The sequence below is a fragment of the Macrobrachium rosenbergii genome, chromosome 6 (genome assembly GCF_040412425.1).
Source record: "Macrobrachium rosenbergii isolate ZJJX-2024 chromosome 6, ASM4041242v1, whole genome shotgun sequence".
Classification (NCBI taxonomy): Eukaryota; Metazoa; Arthropoda; class Malacostraca; order Decapoda; family Palaemonidae; genus Macrobrachium; species Macrobrachium rosenbergii.
In genome coordinates, this window is record NC_089746.1 from 23,411,154 (window position 1) to 23,428,057 (window position 16,904).

General features: G+C 35.7%; 1 protein-coding gene across 5 annotated transcripts in view; it reads right to left on the reverse strand.

Moving 5' to 3' along the window:
* Window positions 1–16,904, reverse strand: part of Arpc1 (Actin-related protein 2/3 complex, subunit 1A) — a 150,374-nt gene that overhangs the window by 28,494 nt on the left and 104,976 nt on the right. For 2 of the 5 annotated variants that reach the window (XM_067105197.1, XM_067105198.1), the window contains 5 exons: window positions 11,977–12,076; window positions 11,626–11,777; window positions 10,686–10,794; window positions 7,218–7,390; window positions 1,555–1,672 (listed from right to left, as the gene is read on the reverse strand). In XM_067105197.1, the coding sequence (XP_066961298.1) occupies window positions 1,555–1,672; window positions 7,218–7,390; window positions 10,686–10,794; window positions 11,626–11,777; window positions 11,977–12,043 (619 nt within the window). In that variant the 5' untranslated portion in view covers window positions 12,044–12,076. Of the gene's footprint in view, window positions 1–1,554; window positions 1,673–7,217; window positions 7,391–10,685; window positions 10,795–11,625; window positions 11,778–11,976; window positions 12,110–15,384; window positions 15,741–16,904 lie in introns of those variants that run through there. The other 3 variants (XM_067105196.1, XM_067105199.1, XM_067105200.1) reach the window with 3 other exon arrangements.

The following is a 16,904-nucleotide window of genomic DNA, read 5'->3' on the forward strand; positions in this document are numbered from 1 at the left end:
CAGCAGCATGGACCTAGTTGCAGCACTGCACACACTAGTAGCAACACAATGGTACAGAAAAACTCCTCTACACAAGTGCTGGTTCTGTCTCTGTCAAAAGAGCCACCCTATAAAATAAATGAATTGTATGTGCAAAAGTTGGTTAAAACACTCAAAGTGTCAATATTGCAGTTCCGTTACTGCTAGGGATAAGCAAGGTTGCCTGTAGCACCATGATCATCCTATCATGTTGGAGGAAAAAATGAGTAGTAAATGTTCATATGTAATCTGGCTTAGGTGTGAGGACACAGTAGTCGCATAGCACCAATGTAATCATTAACCCTGACATCTCTATCACTGATCTTGTCTGTCTTTATGTCAAGGGAAACAGAGAAATCTGATACTACCAAAGGCTTGAATCAAGAAACTCTGCTTAATCTCAAATCTATACTACATGGTATACACTCATGTTCTGTAAATTGACTGGGTAACAAAATACGTGGCATTCCTAATGAAAGTAAGAACTCTAACTTGTCAGTTTACATGTCAGTCACTGCTACTAACATGATCCACTAAAAGCAAATCCTTGATGCCTGCTAATACCCAAGCCAAGCCTTTGTCATATCTGCAAATAGTGTAACAACTACTGTCCTCGCAGGTCTAGTGCATCAATGTCAAGGATGGACTAACAACAAAATTCTTTTAGATGCATTCTGCCTGGATGAGTCTCCAATCAATAAGATAGACTTGAATTGCTATTACACAGGTCAAAAGCACTTCCATATCAGCAAAGCTACTGAAGGTGAACTCAGTTTACAAAAGATTGAAGATGTGCTAACATCACTTAACAGCAGTCAGGTGAGCTAAAGAAAAGAAAAGAAAAAAAAGAGCTGAAACTCATCATCATTTGTGGTATCCCCAACAGTGCTTTGTGTAATTCATGGAATTAGCCAAGGGTCCAAGAAGAGATTCGCTACCAGCAAGGTAGACATAAGAAAAGTTATTTTTTCTTACCTGGAACTCTTAAATCATCAAAGCACTTATGTGGTACTGCAAGACAGCCAACAATCTCTCTAAGATTTGGGAAAGGGTGTCTGGGACTTGTATAGGCCATATATTGTTAATGGCTGATGTAAATGATGAATTTATAGGAAAAAAACCTCTATATCAACTGACTAACAAATGATGGTTGGATAGTGACCATTGAGCTACAACCATGAGGGAAAATAAAAACTATACAAATGACACCAAAAGGATTAATAAGCAAAAACAAATACATAAAACAACCACCAACAGATGAAATGATGAATGTTCAAAACAGAGTCCCATACCAACAACAGCAATTATAATGCTGTCTAATCAACAGCAGCAATTACAATGCTGTCTAGCTGTAATTCTAATTGGTATAGCACTACCATGAATGGTAGTCATTACCACTTCTATGAAACACAAGGCTACACTTTTATATGAACAATCTTTATTAACTTCAACAGGAAAACACCAAGATCCTGGAAAACTCAAAATAAAGAGAGCTACGAGTAACAGATACCTACTGAAACACACATTCACACTAACCTCCTCCTGTTGAATTGGAGAATTCAGTCATGAGCTGGCCGAGAGGCATCTTGGCTCCCCATGGGGTAGGGGTAGGTTTTGGTTCAATGTCCTTAATCCAGGCAGAAAAGATACGCACCTAAAAATGTTGGGGGAGCTTTCAGTATCTGACTTTAAAAATACTTAATAATAATTGATCTAAGTTATTCAGAATGTGCAAATAATGCAGGATACTTATTACTGTGCAGTTATCTGCCAAACACCCAGTTTACAAAGTGGTATGTCTAGAATACTATACTAAGTGTTATTAACACAATAAAGCAAATAAAGAAAACTTCATAAAAAATCACAATTCAGAAAAGGAATAACTGCAGTGAATTACACAATAGTCTTCTATACACTTTTCTTCTCTTTATACAGAGAGAGAGAGAGAGAGAGAGAGATACAATTTAGAATGAAGGCCAAGCGCTGGGACCTGTGAGGCCATTCAGCGCTGAAAGGGAAACTGAGAGTAAAAGGTTACAATGATATAACAGGAGGAAAACTTTGCAGTTGCACTAAAGAACAATTGTTAGAAGAGGGTGGAAAGTAAGATGGTAGAAAGAATATGAATGGAGGTACAGTAAAAAGACTAAAAGGGTTTTGAAGGGATGCTGCAAAGAACCTTAAGTAATGCCTACAGTGCACTGCGTGAGGTGCACTGATGGCACTAACCCCCTATGGGGGGGGGACGAGAGAGAGAGAGAGAGAGAGAGAGAGAACAATTACATAATGATCTCATATTTTTTTTTAAACATTCTGTAGCAGTCAGAACTACAGTATAAGTAAACACAAGCATATGTAACTAGTAATGAACCTGTGTATGCAGTAACTAACAAAGAAGGTATTTACAACCAGTTACAAAAATGTTTAAAGTTTCACCTTTTACAATTTCTGCACAACTCATGAACCATTATATAAAATCTTATGATCCATAGCTGAGTTACAGGAACCTACACATCTTTCAAGTCTACTGTATACGAGATAAAGTAACTTTACTTTGAAATGATAGTAACATTTTTTGAGGAAAAAAAAAATTAGCTTAGTGAAGAACTTATTCACTACTTTAATTGAACTCAGCGGTACAAAAGTAGAGCGTCAGCACTGATATTTGTGCTTTAGGATTTACATCTGATATTTTTAAACTTGACTGTTTTTATTGTGTAAATGCTAAGTAAAATAAGATCTACTTATTTTTTATGCTGATTACACAATCCCTCATACCTGGCACCCTTGGGACCAAATAATCCTTATTTAATGGCAGTTGGAGAAAAAATGTGCTTGGTGCTTGAGGTTCCACTTGTTTAAATGCAGATAAATGGGAGTTTACTGTATTTCTATATTCTTTTACAATAAATGAATATACAGTGCACCCCCCCTTTTTACACGTTTCACATTTCCGAGTTTCATTTTGTTGTGGATTTTTGTGGAACACATTATTCACTCTTTCTTGGGGGAATTTTAACTACTTTGCAAATTTTTTCATAGAGCAATATTGACTAATTACTGTATTTTCATTTTATTTTCATGTCTAAATACATTTTTATAATAAATGATTTACTAATTTTCAAATGTTACGATTAATTAATGTAAATATCAAAATATCTATAAAATGTTTAATATAAATTAAATAAATCTGTAATACAAATTGTAAACTTGTTAAGTTCATTCTGGGGTCACCCTGGAATGACAGGTGGGCTCAAAATGAGCTTTACAAGTTTACTATGTCGATGTGTCTCTCTCTCTATAAACACAGCAAAATATCTACATAATGTTTACAGTAATAAAAATGAAACGAATCTTTAATACAAATTGTAAACTTCTTAAGCTCATTCTGGGGCCCACCCCGGAATGATAGGTGGGCCCCAGAATGAGCTTAACAAGTTTACGATGTCTCTCTCTCTCTCTTTTAAGGGTAATATAAGATGTATTTGAAATTTTATTACTGCACTGTAAAGTGTTTTTGAATGGCTGAGCATACTGCACAGTATCTGAAATATTTGCTAATTATTTTCATTTTACTTTCCTGTCTGCTTTTATTGAAATGTAAAAACTTGTACAGTAATTATACATGGGCAATATGAAAAAATGAATGACAAAGTAACATCATGTTTATCTATAAAACTATACTGTACAAAACAAATAAACATACATGCATAAAAAATCTATCTTTATCTCAGAGAGAGAGAGAGAGAGAGAGAGAGAGATAGAGAAGTTCAGAGAGAGAGAGAGAGAGAGAGAGAGAGAGAGAGAGAGAGAGAGAGAGAGAGAGAGAACTTTAGTGTTAATACATCGGGTCACAGTAACTTGTTGGGGACCAGAATTCACAATGGCTGCGAGGAGAGTAAGAATGTTGAGTGTTGCCTCAGTATGAAATTCAGATTTTAAATACAATAAATTTTTACGGTGATTAGAGATGAAACATCAACAGTGATAAAATATTCTCGTTTACAGTTATATGTGTGACAATCATAGTTGATTAAACTGTAATGAAATACGGTACAATAAATCAAAGCAAAAAATATGGCAACACTACTCCATCGATCTGTCGTGAACTTGCTGGATTTGTTTTTTTCATGTTTTTTTATGTTTACATATGAAATCTGGATTTTAAATAATTTTATGGTGATTAGATCAATACAATACAGTGTAAATAGATTCATGTAAATAACAGTTCTAGATATTTTTCAGTGTTTTCTCATAAGTATAATACAATTTCCACGAAAACATTGATCGCTATGATCACAATTTATAATACAAAAGCAATATAAGAATAATACAATATTATTTTATGCAGTGAATTAAGGCATAACATTTTCAGATCCAGGAAACAAAAATTCATTATGTTTCAACAACGATCTGTGAATCATGAGTACAGTATAAAGTTAAGTAACCTTAGTTTAACCAGACCACTGAGCTGATTAACAGCTCTCCTAGGGCTGGCCTATCTTTATTTTATGTGCTAAGAACAAGTGGGTTATAAACGGAACTTTACTTTGAAATGATCCAGTAACATTTTTGAGGAAAAAAATTTTATCTTAGAAATAAATTCCTCTAAGAACTTGAGATTTGAACTCCCTGCACTGTAGAGAGAGAGAGATCAATCCAACAAGAGAGACTGTTTTTTTGTATACAAGAGAGTAAATAAGTGTACTTAGCTAATTTTGTTTGTTACACAATTCTCTTTGTATTGAATTACCAAATAAGTCACTTATGCATGGCAGTTGGAGAAAAAATTAGTTAATGTTTAAATGCAGATAAATAGGGTTTACTTTATTTCTATATTCTACAATAAATGAATACATGGTACCGAATACCCTAGTGTAGGCTAGGCAAGTGTTTTTAGAAGGGTTCTAGGATTTTTACTCAGGTTTCAGCTCTTTCTTGAGGCATTTTAACTACTTTGCAAATTTTTCATAAATACGGGGTTTTACTGTATTTTCATTTTATTTTCATGACATTTTTATAATAAATGATTTACCAATTTTATGTTAATTATTAATGTAAACATGGCAAAATATCTATAAAATTTTTAGTACAAATTAAATAAATCTGTAATACAAATCATAAATTTGTTAAGTTCATTCTGGGGCCCACCCTGGAATTAGGGCTAAAAATGAGCTTTACAAAGTTTACTATGTCGATTCTCTCTCATAAAAACAGCAACAACTCTCTCTCTCTCTCTCTCTCTCTCTCTTTCAAGGGTATTATAAGATGTATTTGAAAGTTTATTACTGCACTATAAAGTGTTTTTTATTGGCTGAGCATGTACAGTATCTGAAATATGTGTTAAATATTTTCATTTTATTTCCCAGTCTGCTTTTATTGAAATGCAAAAACTTGTAATTATGTATGGAAAATATGAAAAAAATAAATGACAAAAGTAACATCATGTTTATCTATAAAACTATACAGTACAAAACAAACAAACATACATGCATAAAAAATCAATCTTTATCTCAGAGAGAGAGAGAGAGAGAGAGAGAGAGAGAGAGAGAGAGAGAGAGAGAGTTAGATACTTTGGTGTTGATGCATTAGCACAGTAACCTGGGGACAGACTTCACAATGGCTGGGAGGAGAGTAAGAATGTTGAGTGTTGCCTATGTATGAAAAGATTTTAAATACAATTTTATGGTGATTAGAGATGAAACATCAACAGTGATAAAATATTCTCTTGTGTACTGTTATAATGTGTGTGATAATCATAGTCAACTAAACTTGTAATGTAATGAAATATGGTACAGTAAATCAGAACAAAAAAAAATGGCAACACTATAACAGTCCCCGATCGGGTTCCGTTTCTGAAGGTGTGATCTGACCAGCGCTGAAGGGTTATTGGCGCGAAAAGCGCAGATTTTGTTATTTTTAGGTCATGCCAGTTTTTATGTTTAAAGCGAAATCTGGCGATTCTTAAATATTTTTATGACAAGTGATAAAACCGGATACAACCATGTTAACCAGGGACTGCCTGTATGAACTGAAATTTGTATATTTTCATGGTTTTTATGATTTATAAAATTTGGTTTTAAATCATGTGATTAGATCAATACAGTATAAAAGATTCTGTAAGTGAGATAAGAGAATTCATATTTTCAGGGTCTTCTCAATAAAGTATATGTATACTGAGAGAAAGAAAGAATGAAGGCACAAGAATTTTTAATAAATTTATTGGAGATGGTGAAGACTAACCACAACATGACATAAACCAAGAACTTACTTTAGTAAATTATCTTTTTATCATAAATGTATTTGTACATAATCATGAAAATACTAACATGATGTAAAGCGTCTCAACAGTAGTTCTATCTTAAAAATTCTGTACCTGTACAGTAAAATATAATTTCAAAATCATCTGAAAACATCAATATACATAAAATGTAAGCCCAGTCCATTACAGTATGATGCACGCCAAGTTATGTAAGCCAAAGTGCATGTCTGAATGATGGGGATACTTAAGAGTAACAGTTGTAGGCTGATTTCAAAGTTTTGCAACATGACTTTGAAATGATATTAGGGTGTTCTGGGATGATAGTTTGAGGTACATTTTTGTTTGAACTGTTAAGTTTGGCGATGAACTGTTAAAATACACAGTTATACATGTTTTAGGGGTGTATATAACCTCCTTAAGAGTAACAGTAGGAGAGTACTGTAATGTAAGGCTACTTTGGGTGTTTTGGGAGTGGTTTGGGGTATATTTTTCTTTGAAATGATATTAAATTGTTTTAGTATGATATTTTAAGGTATATTTTTGTTTGAAATATCAAATTAGGCAGCAAGATGTTAAAATAGGCAGTTATAAGCATTTTAGCTTAAGGGGTACAAGGTATTTGGCTGTTATAAGCATTTTTAGAAGGGATTTTTTGCATTTCTGTGGATTTTGCTTTTCCGCGGTAGGTTCCGGAACCTATCCGAATGTAAAAATATGGGGAGAACTGTACAAATAAACCAATACATTTTTCTGGGGGTGGTTTCATGTGCAGGAACTTCATATATGCATAATGAAATATTACAAAGTGGCTAATTTTATGAAGGATTCTGACCAACATAATCTAAGGGAGGTTGACTTCACATTCAACTAAAAAAACACACACTAACTGGCAGCCAGTGGTTAATACACTATTCTGTAAATGGAATAAAATTCTGACCTTGAAGTCAGCAGCTCCAGCAGCCAAGAGCACATTATTTGGATGCCAGTCAAGGGTTGTAATTGTTGATCGGATGGGTTTCTTGATATGTTTGGAGACCCACCAGTTGTTCTCCTGCTCAAAGTAACACACGGAGATCAAACGTGCTCCAGATCCAACAGCAAACTTATTTTCTGTTCAGAAGAAATAAAGTATTAAAATCTGGCTCCCTTAGGTTTTAGAAGTCTTTTACTTAATGATTTTTGCTTAAATACAAAATGGCCAATTACAAAAAAGTTATTTTAATGGCAAACACATTGTCATACCACACCTAACAAACTTAATTCATTTTGGAAGGCTGTCCTTTATCTGATCTATCCTTAAACTGAACAAAATTTTCCCACAAATAAAAGGAACTGGATTATACCATTCCAGACCTCCAAAATTACAACATATAAAAGCATTCTTTCTTAAATCAAACAAGCCTGTTATGCAGATATTATAAAAAAAAAAAAAAAAACAAAGTATATAGATGAAATCAATGTAAATTTGTTCTCACTTTACCAGTAATTGGGAAAGTTGATGGTATATGTAAGTGGTGAGGAAGGTGAAGAAGAGAGATGTTACTATTTGGAAGGGGAGTACCCTTCCATAAAAATGGCAGGCAACTGTGCATTTGGTGTTGTTTCTCTTTTTTGGCTCTTTCCACTTTCTCCGAGACTCACTAAGACCTGTCCAATGATGTTTGTTTTTGCTTGCATTTTAAAATGTTCCTAAGATGGGATAGCATTGTCATTCAGCAGATTTATAACATGGTTTGCTACAGCTTGGTCAGGGAATTATTTTTCAAGGAAATTTTGTATTTCCCTTATTTTGTACAAATTTCTTTTATTAATGAACTAGGGACATCCTCCTCAATTTTCTATCTTTCTTTATGGTTTGGTGTCATCTCTTAACCTTCTTAGGGCCCATGATGACTTACTTGCTCTATAGTCACCAAAGATAACACAAAGAAACACTGAAGAGATTACTGGGATTTTTCCATTGAATGACAGCTACAGGTAAACTGAGTGCTTCCTCTTTGTTTCAAGTGAAAACCAAACACACACACACAATGCCTAATCCCATTCATGTTTTAACTAGTTGCCTTTGTCTGTCCTCAAGCCACGAAAAGTTTGTTAATGAGGTAGATTTTTCCTTGAACAAAATGTCCTTAAAGCAAATTGTCTGTTTGGAGAGACGTCTGATAACCAAGGTTAGACTACGAAAATAATTTTAGTGTTCCATTAATACAGACTTTTGATTATACATATTACCCTGTATCATGCAGGGTTAGGCAAAAAGCGAGTCACTAATTGTTGAACAAAACCATGACTCACCCTCTAAGCCAAGTACCCTACCCACCCTCTCAAAGGATGAATAATAGTTACCAGTCACTGCACTCTTTTTCAAGGTGTCAATATGTCAAAGAAATACACTACTAGAACTGGAATGCTGGAATTCCTAGTAAAAGAAGAGGTTTACATGGTTATGTGATAGATATATAAACTTTTTCAAAATACGAACATATCAATGGGAGATGATGATAATTCTGCATTTCATGTGTGACAGGACGGGAGATAAGTAAAACTGATAATAATAGGGGATAAGTAAAACTGGTAATAAGGGTCAGTAAGTTAAAAAAAATCTAAATTTTCAGTTTTTTTTTACCTGTATGATGATCCCAAGGAAACAAACTTTGCAAAAGTAGGAACCTGCATTAATCATCATGAATATCATTATGCAGCATCTGAAAACTGGATAGTTACCGAGTGATTAATTTGTACAAAGGGCTGAGAAGAATTGCAAGGTGTGTTGATGGATTCACATAATCATCCTCTTCCTCGTAAATCCTGGATCACCTAATATGGTGTTTGTGAAATAATATGCAAAGTCTCTGAAATAATTTACGGAAAAAAACCAGCTGTATTCTTATGATCAGAACAAACTACTTGAGCACCTGAGACTTTCTAAACAGAAAAAGTAAGTAGTAGCCTAATATAGCCAAAGCTCCTTTTGTCATCCTCAAACATAGGGTATGTTACAATAAACTCCAGAGTAAACTTCAAGGTATGAAGATTATCTGATTTCCTTAACTCCAGTTCACCTCTTCTGGAACTTCTGGGAGTCTAAAGGACAAAGAACTGTTTTCCTTTCAACCCTTCTACAAAATATGAGGACTGGAAAGGCATAAGATGTGACTTTGCAAGACCTGTCAATGAACTAGTTTTCCAGTATGCATGTAAAAAATGAGATACCGACTATTAATCCTTTGGATGTGTAAACACTGCCAACAGTCCATCCAGCTTGCTGTCACTGTTGCAAAAAGTAAATACTATGAGATGAGAGAGATGGGTCATATGACAAGGCTCCAAGCAAAACTTGGTTCAAAGGTTTAACAAACTGCCTTATTTGACTTCCTGGTGTGGCATTGGACTACAGGAGGGAAGAGATCAAATGGAATGGATGACAAATGAAAGACAGAAATGACTACATAAGTCAAGTATTGGTGAGGACAAATATTTACAATGAATCTGCAGAGTACACTATGAGGCAGACACATGGGCACCGCCAAAGAAAATGGGAGTTGTCACGTGTGACTACAGGATACTGTACTATGATTCATGGCTGAAGTGAGGAACCGTTAGTCAGGAAAGAAGTCAATATAGATATGTAACAGGACGAAGGCAAGTAGAAAGGGCCTTACAATCATGTAAAAGACTTACACCTGAGAGGAATTCTCAAAGTATACAAACAAAAGACAGCAAAAAGGAGCCATTTTATTTCTAACCCTGCAGAGGGAAAATCTTTCATAAAAATAATACAATGAATCATTAGAACTTTATAAAGTTCACAGAGGATCTGCATTATTCCATTTCCAGTTCACTAATATCCTGAAGTTCATCAGTATAATGTTCATTCTATGTAAAATCAGATCTGAGTTTATGTAACTACTACAGTATTTTTATTTTCTTATTTGGCGTGAGAATCGCAGATTAAGCACCATCCTCTGCCACTACTGAAGTCAAATCTCTTTACACAATATTTTAGCAACTGAAAAATAAAGAGGATGACCTGCCATTTGTCTATTAAGGTGACAATTCAGTGGAAGATCAAAAACAAGTGAAATGTGCATATCCGCTCTCCAATCAGGACTTGTTCATTAAATGAAAACATATTAAGGTGAAGAGGTTGATGTCCCCTTCTTGGCTTTAACATCAACATTCCATAACCAGAGCTAGTAATCAAAATTAATTTACAAACTTTGAATGTCCATTTTCCTGACACAGGAGACTGAATGAACATTAAATTAGGGTTTACAATTGTATAGGATAGAGCAATTTCAATGCTTTAAATACCAGTATCATAAAGCATTAAGAAGTATAAACTCAAAATAAACAATTTGGCTATCAAATACAGTAACTTTAGGAAAAAAGAATTGCATCTAACCATTTGGCGACCACTTGACACAAGTGGCAGCACGATTGATTCGAAGTAGCACCAGAGTTGGGCTCCATTTTCCATCACTTCCACAAGTCCACACATAAGCATTGCGATCCTGAAAGAGTCAAAGCATTCATCAAAGAGGAAATTTTTATACTATATGACATTGAAAGTAAGTTTATATAAACATTTTAATACAACCTATCAGTTTACAAGAGTCTGTGTGTGTGGTCAACACTCCCAAAGGTGCCATATAATGAAGAAAATGATGACAACAACTCTTCCAGTCAACCACATAAAGGGGCATCTGAGTGCTGGGAACATTCGTTGTTCATTTTCCTAAGCTATCTGGACTTACCACAAGTCTGAAGTGGTCAAGAGGAGGACCCTCTTCATAAAGTGATTGGTTTGTGTTAAAAGAATAAATGCATTTCAGACATCGAGGATTCCAGGCTACTGTATTATGATAGCCAACTCAGCACGTAATCTGTTCGATATCTAGTGACTAACATTTAGTTTTTACTATTAAATAACTGTACTAACACTTCCTTACCCTTTTCAACATTTTCAATGTTTGAAATGCTTTTCCATTTGTAATCATTATAGATAGTTTATATCTCTAAATTATTATGACTTGGTCAAGGCTGACTTAATTAACCTAGGTATGCTTTATGCCTACAGCCAGTTACCCAAAACACTCTTGGTCTCAATGATTCTGGATAAGAGGCTCTCAAATGTATTATGGAGTTCGGCAAGGGGTAAGTACTGGTAGTCTACAGCATCTGAGTATACATTAGCCTACCAGTTATCTCAACTTTGCATAAAAGACTCTGGTATATATTTTGAGCAATTTTTCCAGGGAAAAAGGGGTCTTATATGCTGTTAAATACACTAAGTACAGTATACAGTATATATTGTAGCAGATATGTTTAAAATAATAACATACCGCTCCACAAGTAACAATTCGGTTGGTAGTAGGTGCCCAGTCAATGCCAGTCACACGTAAATCATGGCCTTTCAGAGTTTCTTCAAGCTTCCATTCAGGACCTGCACGACCATAGATGTTGACTTCATTGTCATTGAGACTAAGTGCCACCTCTGGAATTGAAAACCATGGTATATAAACTAAAAATTCTTTGCTGACACAAAATTACAGCATTCTAAAAACTATGGTATACAGTACACAGATTATTTTTTTAATAACTTCAGTTATTTCAAACTGGCACTGAACACATGATACTGACTCAAAAAAAAGAGGTACAACACCAGCAAATAGGAAATGCAGTACAGTACTTACTACTACGATCTCGATTCCATGCATGGCAAGTGATGGGGGCAACCCCAAATTGAAAGACTTCAGTCATGATGTATCACTTTGAGCAGGGCACACTGGATTACTGAAAAAAAAAAAAAAAAAAAAATCATACACTACTGTACAGTGGTTAACAATGAGTTATGACTCTAAGTTTAAAACTGAATTTAGCCCAAAATCAACATAATACAAACATAATTTTCTCTTTAATACAGTCATAACTTTGTTAACAAACTTAATCCATTCCAGAAGCCTGTCCTTTAAGCGGGCTGTCCTTTAACCAAGTAAATTTTTCCCATAAAAAAAAATGGGAATGAAATTAATACATTCCAAACCTAAAATACAACAAATAAAAGCACTAGAACTCAAATTTAACAACTAAACATGCAGATATTATACAAAAATATAACAATATAAAAAAGATGAAATTATTGGGGGAGCTCAAAGTCTTGTGGAAGGTGGGGATGAAAGTGAAGAGGAGAGATATGACTGTTTAGAAGGGGAGTTCCCTTCTATAAAAACAGCATTTAAATGTGCTTCTTGGGTTGTTTCTCTTTTCTGCATAAACTAGGTTAAATGTCAATGAGGAGCCAAGTAAGGACCTGCTGCCTACGATACATAGTGGGTCCAGAGGAGGCAATCTCCTTCCCCCTCACCCCAACTCCACCTGGGTAAGGACCTAGCACCCTGGGTTAGGTCGGGTCGGAGGTTGGAAGGCGGGCAGACCCTTGGCTAGGGACCCAGCCCCATTGGTTTGGTTAGATGTTTTCACCCATCCAAAAATCCTGATTTCCCACTGTGGACCCCTGAATTGGAAGATAAAATGGGGGCTCCGAGCATCTCTAACACTACTCACTTGCTAACTAGCCTATATCTGTTCAACCTCAGATATGTTAACTGCAGACAATAAAACCTTGGAAATCATATTTCTAATTCCAAAGTGCAATTATGATTTAAAGTAAACATTAAGCAAAAAGTTTCATACAGTAAATGAAGTTTAAAAACACGGTTTAAGAAAAATATAGGCTTACGTGTTAGGAAAGAGTAATTTAGTAAAACAGCAATAAAGTGGCCTCTTAGTCGCTGATCAAAGACATTTCAACAGGGATGGACACTTAACATAACCTACCCTAGGGTGCCGTACCCAGACCTAGCCAAGGGGGGTTTCCACCCACCCATGATTTTTAAATTGTTAGCTTGGGCTGACAGAAATAATAACTTTGGGCAGGTTGTTCTGCATTCTTGACCAAAACATAAGTACTGTATACAGTTTGGTGGGTCTCAGTTTCCATTTGGACATATGGTCTGGCATTGGCTTTGACCCTACCAAAACCACCTTAGCTTAACGTTTCCTAGAGTCTCATGCCATGACCAAACCAAAAGCAAATGAACTGCTTACCTATTCTGAAATAATTTAGGTTAAAATCTTTGGTTTTCATCCAATTTTTTAGCCGCCTTCAAGTGTTTGGAGTTGATTGTAAAGTGCTAGAACCAGGATGTATTATACTTAGTTGGAACAATAATGTGTTCAGGAGGTGGTGTTGGATGGCTCTTGGGCAAATGAACATGTTTAAGAAATGACATAAATTTATACAGAACTCCTTTTATACACTGTTTCCACAGAAGACAGAGTTACAGGTTTTGGTACCTATGGGTTTCTACAAAGTTGATTTACACGTGACAGGTAAAACCGTTCGTGACGCTTGCTTTTATTCTGGAGGCTGGAAGAAGGAAAGAACGGCCGCATCAAGATCAGGACGCGAGTATATGAATCATAACATTCTGATAGGTTGGATTTTAAAAAATCTGTAGACCTAGGGTGTGACCTGGACAACTGAGTATATGATTGGCTGGATTTAAAATTCCCACAACAATGGTGCCACATTACACCCTCCTTAAGAACTACATAAGTGAGGTACTGTAATAAAAGATGGAATAAAAGATGGAAAATATCATACACAAAAACAAGACACGAATGGCCTAGGCCTATACACAAAAAACATAAAAAACGGCAGTAAATATCCTGGTTGCCGACTGGAGGGAACCAGGCCACGGAAGGCTAGTCATCTTAAGTTTTACCCTAGCTATGACCTAACCAAAACAACCTTAACCTAACCTTTCCTAGTGTGTCATGCCCTGATCTAACCAGAACTTACCTTCCCAACCTAACCTGGGGCACAAAGCTAGTAACTTTTACTGGTATTTCTAAGTAAGAGCTCTGCATGGACTATTACCTTGGAAATTGAATTTTCCTATACCTATACTTTTAGCATTGCTGATGAAGGAGTTGATGTTGTTTACTGTCAGTCAATCATTATTAACCTCATATCTACCAAACATGGTTGAGGACCCTTTGGGAATGTGGGGTTTTGGAAGCATTGGGAGGTATACTGGACCTCCATGTTGGCATGGAATGGTTTCGCGCATTCGCAAGTCGTCAGGGAGCCACATGTTTAAGAGGGGACTGGCTTAGGAGACCTATTATAAAAGGAACTATACTAGCTTAACATACCCTACGATAACCTTACCTAATCTAGCAGGCCATGTTACTTATCCAAGGGGCTATGCCCCCCAGGAACCCCAGTGAAGTAAAACTCCACTTTTGGCCCAGCTATAACACTCGCTCTTAGCATTCCAAGATGCCACCAAAGAAGAATTAGAGGAATTTATTTCTGGTGATAGAAATTCATTTCGCCATAATGTGGTTCGGATTCCACAATAAGCTGTAGGTCCCGTTGCTAGGGTAACCAGTAGGTTCTTTCAACATAAAAATAAGTCTAATCCTTTATGGCCAGCCCTATGAGAGCTGTTAACCAGCTCAGTGGTCTGGATAAACTAAGATATACTTAACTTTTTACCAAAAGTTCCCTCATAACACTGCGCATGGGCGATAGCATTCCAGGATGCCCAGCGTACAGCTTCTGAGGTTAATTACAGTCGACCAACAAAAAATAGGCTAACAGTCGCCATCTGCAATATGCAATTTCCAAAGTAATACCCGATACGGAGCTATTGCTTAGTTCTACCGCCTACAGTACAGTGCAACAAACACTGCCTTTCCTAACAATGATTAGGATAGGGTAGTGTGTCCAGTCTTCGTCAGGCTGTCTAATGTGATTACCAGTTAGCCTAGTGTACCTGTAGGCTACCACCCCTATGAAGTGGAAAAGGGGTCTTCAAATAAACATAATGCCTCCAGCCTCGTTAGCCTATTATAGGTATAATGAAGATATTTATTTAGCCTACTAAACTTATTTAACGTTATCTGCTGGTCTAGCCTAGGCCTACGTAGCATATGACTGAATCGGCGATACGATTGCCTGAGCTGACAAACCAAGCAACATAACAGTATCGGCTTCATTTATTACAATAAAAAATCTCTACCGTACTGACCTCGAGATGTCCCTTAATAAAGCTAGGACAATTTAGACTGAAGGTTTGTACTTACACTGAAAAAGTTGGGGATATTAGCGGACTCTGGTCAGTCTACGCTAAAACCCAAGAACACCAGAAATTGACTAATACTGTGTTCGGGCGGTGTTTCAGAGCATTGACAAAGTCCTCTTTTTAAACTCTACAGATTTATATTAAATATTCACTAAGTTTTATTGTAAATAAATTTTAGAATTTAAATACTGATAAAATATGGGTGAAATTAACCTAAAGTAAAAAATTTTAATGAAAATAAAGTAAAGTCGCACGTGGCACACTGGAACACTTGACACCTCCCCAGTGATATCAACATCAATTCTAATTGGTTAATTCATGGGAAATGATTTGGCGCTCAATTTTTAAACATGCTGAATATGAACAAATTGACTTTTATCTTTATAAAAGAGCTATTTACTGCTCTTGTAACCTAACGTACAGGAAAGGGTTAGTATTTCAGAACAAGATAAACAAGCAATTTTAAGGAAGGCCGTTTTGATTTCTTTTCCAAGCTACTGATACCGCATATGGCGACTTGCATTTTTGTGACGTTCCCTTCACTGGGAGGATCAAGGTCTAGAGAGCATACTCTCTAGACCTTAGGGAGGATAACACCAAAACAATAGGTATATTATTAATATATCTGGAGATGTGGCTGCTTAAAAAAGAATATGTTTTTCTCTTCAGACTTGGTGAAATTACAATAAAAAGCTGTAGACAGAACAACGCTCATGCTAATAAGAAAGGTGTTAGCAAATGAAAAAATATATATATACAGCCCTGTCACACCATTCTATATAATCATTCGAACCTTTACCATGCAGATACTGCAACTTTATCTTGCAATGGATTTGACAAAACTTGTTTTATCTAGGAATTCAAGCTTATCTTTTCCACCACTTGATTACATAACTTAATGTTGCAAGAAAGGTGGGAAGTGTTCAAAAGGTTTTCTTTAATATAAGTGATCTCAGTGCCTTGTGCTGTACATCTTTGTTCTGCCATCCCTGGAATATTCTTTCGTCTAGACTTCTGTAGCATTCCGCCCCTATCTCTTTCCTCAGAGACAAAAATACTCAAAATGGAAAGTATCAAAGTTTTTCAGTTGTAATTATGATTCGGATTATTATTGGAGGGTTTTATGTTTGGCCATCCGCTACTGCTAACAGTCGCAGGAAAAAATAATTAAAGGGCCGATATCAACACAAAAAGAACTAAGAATCACAGTCAAAGTCAGATTACCGTTTAAAAGGATGTCGTTGCTGAAAATAATTCAGACTGTAAAAACATGGCGTATACTGCAAATTTTCAAAACGCCTGAGAGGCTATAAATGTCAGTCTTGGATAATGTTTCAGTGTTTTTACTTCGTAATGTAAATAAGTCTTTACTGGCAATGTTGTAACTGATTTGAGATAAAGACGATGGCATTCAAAATACCACCGTAGATAGCAAACTTAACCACATACACATTAACTCCTGAATG